This window comes from Dipteris shenzhenensis, chromosome 12 (assembly GCF_047967505.1).
Source record: "Dipteris shenzhenensis isolate YYH24624 ecotype China chromosome 12, Dip_SZ_1.0, whole genome shotgun sequence".
NCBI lineage: Eukaryota > Viridiplantae > Streptophyta > Polypodiopsida > Gleicheniales > Dipteridaceae > Dipteris > Dipteris shenzhenensis.
In genome coordinates, this window is record NC_141607.1 from 10013116 (window position 1) to 10021321 (window position 8206).

Below are 8206 nucleotides of genomic sequence, written 5' to 3' on the forward strand. Positions count from 1 at the left end.
GCTGGATTTCAGGTCATTTTTGAAGATGACAAGTGTGCAGTCCATGACAGAGAGAATGACTATGCCTTGAGATTGTCTAGCACTTTGTTACGTGGTCTTTTTCAGCTTGACATGTATGAGAAAAGACCAGCACATGCTCTTGCAGTTTCCACTTCTACTGCTACTATGCAGAATGCAGAGTTATGGCATGCCAGATATGGATACATGCATTATGGCAGCTTGATGACGCTTCAAAAATATGCTATGGTTGATGCATTGCCTCCTCTTGAAACACCTCCTCCACATGCCTGTGAAGGGTGCATTCTTGGTAAAATGCACAGATTTCCTTTCAAGAAGGATGGATCAGTAAAAACTGTTCGAAAATTACAGCTTATTCATAGTGATGTTTGTGGTCCCATGAGGACTTCATCATTGGGTGGTCATCTTTACTTTGTCACTTTTATAGATGACTACTCCAACTACACTTGGGTTTATGGGCTGAAACGCAAATCAGAAGTGTTTATGGTTTTCAAACTTAAAAATGAATCAGAACTCAAGATACAGACATTACGCACAGACAGAGGAGGGGAGTATTTGTTTGCAGATTTTGATGCATTTTTGAAAGACAAGGGCATCGCACATCAGCTTACAGTGAGGCTAACTCCTCAGCAAAATGGCGAAGCTGAGAGGAAAAATCGTACTCTTATGGAGATGGATAGATGCATGCTAAAAAGCAAAAAATTGCCTCACAAAATTCGGCTTGAAGGTCTCATGTGTGCCAATTATGTTTTGAATTGGGCTCCCACAAAAGCTTTGAAGACCAAGACTCCCTATGAAGTTTGGCAAGGGAGAAAGCCTTCTGTGGATCATTTTCGTGTTTTTGGATGCCTTGCAGATGCTCATGTGCCCGTTGAGTTTCGGCATAAGTTGTCTGATAAGGCAATCAAATGCATTTTTGTTGGGTACAGTGCAGAGACCAAGGGCTACCGTCTCTACAATCCTGTCACACGCAAGATTATTGTCAGTAGAGATGTTATTAATGGAGACTTGTTGGAAGAGGTTTATGTCAAACAACCTCTGGGCTTTAAAATTTCAGGAAATGCACTTCAGGTATGCAAGCTGAATAAAGCTTTGTATGGGCTGAAACAAGCCCCACGTGCATGGTATGCCAAAATTCATGTCTTTCTGACCAGCAAGGGGCTGCACAATAGTCCAACTGAGAGCACTTCTACATCAAGAAGGATGGGGGGGATATTTTAGTCATCATTCTTTATGTAGATGACTTACTGCTCACAGGGTCAAATGAAGATAATATTGCAGATTTTAAAGCTGAATTGCAGACCACTTTTGACATGTCAGATTTGGGGCTGCTACACTTTTATTTGGGGATCCGGTTCACTCAAGAGAAAAGTGGCATTGTTATGTCTCAATCCAAGTATGTGCAGAAACTCTTGGACAGATTCAACATGCAGGATTGTAAGCCCATAGCTACTCCCATGGAGCCGGGGCTGAAGCTTACAATGCATGATGCAGGTGAATCAATTGATGTCACACTCTACAGTCAGGCTGTTGGATGCCTCATTTATCTCTGCAATACACAACCTGATATTCAGTTTGCAGCTTCTCAAGTGAGCAGATATATGCACAGCCCAAAGACTATGCATTGGCAGGCTGTAAAACGCATCTTCCGTTATTTGCAAGGTACCAAGTCTTATGGCTTGATGTTTCCCAGGGGGGGTGACTTGCAGATGCATGCCTACAGTGACTCAGATTGGGCTGGAGACTATGACACTAGGCAGTCCACAAGTGGCAATTGTTTCTTTTTGGGCAAAGCTTGTATTTCTTGGTTAAGCAAGAAACAATCTACAGTGGCTATCTCTTCATGTGAAGCTGAGTACAGGGCAGCTTTCACAGCGACAGTTGAATGTATTTGGCTGCGTCGTTTATTTACTGATCTTCATCTTTCATTGGAGGGTCCTTCTCCAATTCTCACTGATAGTCAGAGTGCTATTGCAGTGACAAAGAATCCTGTGTTTCATGCTCACACGAAGCACATTGAGGTTTACTATCACTACGTCAGAGAAGGCATTTTGCAGTGCCCTGAACTTATCTCCTTTTGGTGATTGATCATTTCCTTGTACATGACATTGGCACTGCAGGGGGGTGTTAGAATTATTGTTATAATTTAGTAGTGACCAATGTAATGTAATAAGTAGGTTAGGGGCACTTTTCCCTCATTTAGAGGTTTTTCCCCCTAATCACAGTTAGTTCACTAACTACGGTTAGTGAAGGATAAGGTTTTGTCACTTAGACAAAACCTATCCCTCTCTTCAGTTGTAGCATATTCTTCTATTGCAACCATTGCTTTCAGCTCTCCAACTCTCCTACACCCTTGCTCTCCTGCTCTCACACTTTGCTCTCTCTCCCTCTACAACTCACAGGTGCACCGATACAGATTCCTATGTGGAGGACAGCATTTGTCGCTCAGAGACTGAGACTAAGACTGAGGACGAGGCCGTCAACACTGAGGGGGAAGATACAAGTGTACGCTCAAAGTGCAAATTTCAAGAGTAGAATGACCAAGGCTGCCGCATGGCTCAAAAATCACAATCACAAGAGAAGTGTGTCGTGCTTGCTACAATAGCAAGCAGCAACATGAGGATGTTCATCCTGGGAATGTATTCTCAAGATTCTTTGAAGTTCAGCAAGATGTTTTGGAATGTTTGGTTGGCCTATTGTTTTCCAGAGGTCCTATCTTTGCGACCCCAAGTGACTCCTGCTGCTGTGCAGAATCCTGAGCTTTTCCCTTGAGTATCGTGAAGCCCCACGCCATCGGCATGAAAGCCCTAAAGCTCTCCAAGTAGGCTCACGTAAGCATTACTTTCACACAACAGCTGTGAGGATTTCTCCTTGGACACACACTTACCAACAGCATCTCTACGTGGCTGTAATCCAGGTTAGAGAAGGCTTGCTTTGATACCATGTCAGACAAGAATAAGATTTAGAAGGAGATGGCAAGGGAGCACACTAGATACACAAGCACACGATGTATTGCATTCATTGTCTCACATGTCTATGTGAGATAACAGAAACATGGATGCTATAATAGAAAAGTAAATATGACAAAAATAAACAATCTTATCATGAAGAACACAATCACTAGGAAGGATATGTAACTTAAACTCATGACAAAATCATTGCACGTTTTCATAAGCTCAAAGTTTTCATAAGGAGGGAAAATCCTAGTAACTTGTCGAATGGCAACTTTTCATATGGACGGAAAATTTGACCTCATCTCTCATTATCAGATCTCCTACTGAGGAAATGTGTTGGACAATGAGAGCCTAGCAGCATTAAGAGAGCTGATCTAAATGGCTATGACACAAGAGCTATGGCTTCCTATTCTCTTATTGTGTGTGTAAGCTTAAGTAGATCTTTGGTTCTCTGTTTTTTAGTCTCTACGGGTTGTTTCTCCAAACGTATTTCACTTTTTTGTAAACGTGAGAATGACACAAGTGTTATTTCTTGAGTCGTGAATTTTGTTCCCCGTCGTTCCCTTTCTTTTTTCCCTCGGCCCTTCTTTTTGCCCTTTCCTTGTTGGAATAATTGAGAGGAGGGAGGAGATGGCCAATATGCGTATGCTGTTGAATAGGAGTTTGAATTGAACCAGGAGACTTCTTGCAGAGCCTTCTCCCTTCTCTGTCTTGCGTAGCTGGCAGTAGGCGCTTTGTGCCATGTGTGGCATGTCCTGCATTCCTTGTGTGAGAGTTTCTACACCCTACTGAGTACGTTTTCCGGCATACCTGTCTAAAGGAGCTTGCTCTTAATATATTAGCAAAGGTAGGAAGGGGGAGGATAATGCAGGGTAATTGAGTGCTAGAGATAGCATGCAATATTTATATATGTATATTTAAAGGAAGAGAATACCAGAACAGGGACAAGGAGAACTTGGTAGACATGATCATATAGTCAAAGGAAATCTGATGAATTGTCTTTGAGGTGGGCTTCATGGTAAGGTGTTGAGACTACACAGAAGGCGAATTGTACGGGAAAGATTTCAAATAATTCACAAGAGATGGATTTCATAGCTGATCCAGCCCTTTTCTTCCATCCATTGCTATAGGAAGTAAAATGAAAGGAGCATGGCACCTTCCAAAATCAAATTTCAGTTCATAAAAGCCAGACAAGTTATGACTTTGAGGTGGAAACCAGGAGTTAGAAGAATATTAATGGAGGGAAAGTATAAGCAAGCTCTCAGGAAAGGAAGATGAAACACGTGTGTTGCTTGAGCATGGTGATTACGAGCAAAAGAAGGATAGCCTCAGATCCAGTCTCTGTTACTGCTCTTGTTGTTTAAGTGCCAGCTAGGATAGTTGGAAACTAGGTCTAGTCCTTGAGAATCATTTTCTCCCAACATTGTAGGGCTTGTGTAATCAGTTCGATTTGGTCTGCATGTCTCTGCCACCGCTTGTGTTGTTTAAGTGCCAGCTAGGATAGTCGGAAACTAGATATTCTCCTTGAGAATCATTCTCTCTCACATTGTAGGGCTTGTGTAATCAGTTTGACGGGTTTGCATGAAAATGCAAATGCTTTCCCTCTGTAGACATATGGCACATATCCAAAATTCTTAACAAACTGGCTAAATTGCACAGACTGAAAATTTTGTACCTCCTACATGTCTTCGTAAGAGGCTTTATAGGCTACCTCTGTGTTCAGAGGATGTTGTGTTGAACATTTGAAATAATAGTTTTATACACTAAATCTGAAGCTGGAAACAACCATCTTGGAAGCGGTATTTGCATCTGTTGCATGACTTGTTTAATTAATTGGGATATTTTTAAAAATCTTGGTAGGAGATGTCTTGGGTGACATCAACTGAAGATATCTGCTTGCAAAGGATCTCAATGAACCAAAGAGACAACTTTGAAGCGTGCCTGGATAACAGTGACTTATGCTCAACATGTGTTTCATTGTTCGACTCTTGTTCAGGCACTTGCTTCAATGTAGGGAGCTTTTATATCAAGTCCTTTACTTTACAGTGGGACACTACTTTATAACGAGGCTTCTTTTCATGGAAGCCTTTATATTGAGTCCTTTTCTTTTTGGTTGCCCATCGGGGTCTGCCCATTGACCCCTGGCTGGAGTAGATGTGTGTTGATGGGCGTTGTCACCGTCGCTGCACGGATGGAGATTTGGAGACAAGATCCCACACTGCTTTGGAGTTGCCCTGCAGCACAGAGGATCTGGTCAGAGGGGAATATGTTGAAGAGTTGAGGATCTATGACTCTTTGTAAGGTCCTTTTGCTCCATGCCAGCAGCAATAGAGCAACCACCAACGTTTATGGAAAGAACAATGCTTCACCTTCGCACTTAAACCATTACAAGTGTCCAAATGTCTAATTTTTCCTTCTAAAATCCTGCAACTCTTCTCATAACACATAGAGGCGAGGCTTCTTTTCAAGGGTGTGTCTTCTGAGGCTTTGTGCATGTCTCAGAGCAGAAGATGTTGGAGAGTTGAGGATCTATGACTGTTTGTAAGGTCCTTTTGCTCCATGTCCAGCATCAATAAAGCAATCACCAACTTTAATGGAAAGAACAATGCTTCATCTTTGCACTTAAACCGTTAAAAGTGGCTGAATGTCTGATTTTTCCTTTTAAAATCCTGCAGGTGGATGAGGATATTCTACATGAGGTTGTGAGGCTGGGATTTGAGAGAAACCAGCTTGTGGAATCCTTGCAAAATAGGGTGCAAAACAAGGTATCACCTCTGCACTTTTTTTTGGAAAAGTTTGTCAATGATTGATTGTGGTTTCCTGCTGGTCCTAAGCTAGATGTTTATATGATGCACAGGCCACAGTTACATATTATCTGATTCTGGACAATCGACGCCGCATTTCCAATGGTTATTTGGGAGGTGATTTATCAGAAGCAGCAGTAAGCTCTTATCTCCACAGTTCAAATGAGTTCTTTTTCATTGTTGCTAAATAGACTGCAGGTATATCAAAGTTGGTCCAGTCGCAAAGAAACAAAGGTCTAAGGTGATACAGATAAAAAATATGTTAGATGTGTTCGTTTTTTATCAGATATTTTATTGCAAAGTTTAAGAGAGGATGTTTGGATTGATCTGTCATCAGTTGATGCCGATGAATGCTGTTTTGTTCCCCCCTCAGGTGGATAGAACACAATTCAGGGCTGTAGATCAAGTGGGATCTCCTCCCATACAAAGACTGCATGAAACTGCAGGGGTTGGCAGTAAGCTGCCCCGATTTCAATCTGAGAGAAAATGGGCGCTGGGTCTTCAGGTAAGCTATAAACATTATTTATATGAGTAGATGTCACCTTCTCTGCACTCTACATTGTGAAGTTGATGGTTCTTTCGTCGATTTACTTTGTATTTAATAGATTGGAGCATGCACTTCTTTGTAAATAGATACTTCTGCCAGGTGAGAAATTAAGCAGCATATAGAGAGATGCCTGTCTAGACTATATGAGGTAGGAATATCATAAGGTTCAGCACTCATGAGACATGGGAGAAAAACTGTGCCATCTATTTTGGTGTACAAAGGTAGCGCTCCTAGCAATTGCCACCAAGCAGGAATTTAATTTTGAATTAAAAATGCAAAGGAAAAATTGGGATTGTAGGTAATGGAAGATTGTTAGTGCATGTTGATGACGATCTTGACCAGTCCTTAGCAGGTGCCCAGAAAAATTCCTAATCTATAGTAATCTTGCCGTAAATGGTTTGGTCATTCTTGGGTTAATTGTCCTGAGAAGCTTGTGTGAGTTCTTTCTGGGAACAGAATGCATGGATTGTGCTCGCTGACCAGTGTTTTGAAAAGATGAAGCAACTGTACCACTGTGATTGGTAGCACCAAGACAGCCTCATCTGTGAAGACCAGTAGAAAGTCCTTCCAACAGATTGAGATATCAGTTGAGTGTCTTCAAGCAAAAATCAGTGTAGCTTGGAGCCACTCCTTGACTCGTGCTATTACATGACATAGTGCAGGGATGCAGCCGGTGCATTTACTCCTGAAATTTTTTTAGAAAGGCTAGTTTCTACAGAATGACATGATATCATCCTTTCCACTCTATATTAATATACATTTGTGCATGTTCGAATGCATCTTATTCTTAACAGTCACGAGCAAGTCCGAGGGAAATAATGGCAGAAGTCTTGAAGGCTTTGCAAGAGCTGGCTGTTTGCTGGAAGAAGATGGGGCATTACAACATGAAATGCCGCTGGTTTCCTCCTCTGCCCATGGCTAGACAAGATCAGCTTGCAGTTCAGGAAATGTCTGATACTCGAATGGCTCCAAGCCCTCTGCAGGAAAATTGTTTTTCACATACTGAAATGGATCATGGGAAAACAAGAGATGACCGTGATGTTGTTAAGTTTGAGGTACAGGTGTGTATCAGATATGCAACAAGTGTTAACTATCATCGCCTCTTTATTTTAGTGAAGCTTTGTAATCAGTTTAACGTCTATGATATGTGATCTATTCATGGTTATTCTAAAGGAGTGAAAACATGGATCTTGCAGCTGTACAAAACCAAGGAGGACAAGTACTTACTGGATCTGCAAAGAGTTCAAGGACCTCACTTCCTTTTCCTGGACCTTTGTGCAGCTTTCCTTGCTGAACTTCGTGTACTATGATTCATAATATGTCTGATTCATAACTTTGCGTACTGTGATTCTAACTTGTCTTTTAGAGATGACTCCAAAAGCTATTTGATCAGCTTGGTATAGAAGAGCCATCTATTTCGTCTGTACATGATAAATGCTTAACAAGTCCAAACTGTAGTCCTTTTGTTTGCCCTGCAAAAACATGTCTGCAATCCTTATAGAAACAATATTCATTTGGTTTTGAGATTGGAATCTAAGTGATCTTCAATGAAAATGCATGGAACTTTTCAGAAATTATTGTGTCCCTTTTTTCGATTTGCCAAGGTACAATTGCATCCTTTGTCAAAATGGGGGCGAAGGTGAGTGGTAAAGGGCCTTAAACAAAGTTGAGTTGTGAAGATCTAACAGAAAGACAATGAAATGATATCCATCATCGAAAGGAAACGTTGAATGCCAATGAAAACTGAATTGGCAAAGCCCCATATAGGATAGTGGGACCTTGGAATATGGAAAGTGTGGACTTTGACCATAATCTAGAGCCCTTGGGCTGTAATTCAGAATTCAACTGGTGCCAATTGATTTAAGCTTCCAGAATCTGAATCA

General features: G+C 41.4%; 1 protein-coding gene across 4 annotated transcripts in view; it reads left to right on the top strand.

Annotated features, from left to right (window-relative positions):
* Positions 1-7847, top strand: part of LOC147895791 (SNF1-related protein kinase catalytic subunit alpha KIN10-like) — a 30719-nt gene extending 22872 nt beyond the window's left edge. For 3 of the 4 annotated variants that reach the window (XM_087382154.1, XM_087382155.1, XM_087382156.1), the window contains exons 7-11: positions 5648-5737; positions 5830-5913; positions 6150-6281; positions 7118-7384; positions 7520-7847. In XM_087382154.1, the coding sequence (XP_087238280.1) occupies positions 5648-5737; positions 5830-5913; positions 6150-6281; positions 7118-7384; positions 7520-7633 (687 nt within the window). In that variant the 3' untranslated portion in view covers positions 7634-7847. The remainder of the gene's footprint in view (positions 1-5647; positions 5738-5829; positions 5914-6149; positions 6282-7117; positions 7385-7519) is intronic. The other variant, XM_087382157.1, reaches the window with a different exon arrangement.
* The last annotated feature ends 359 nt before the right edge of the window (positions 7848-8206 follow it).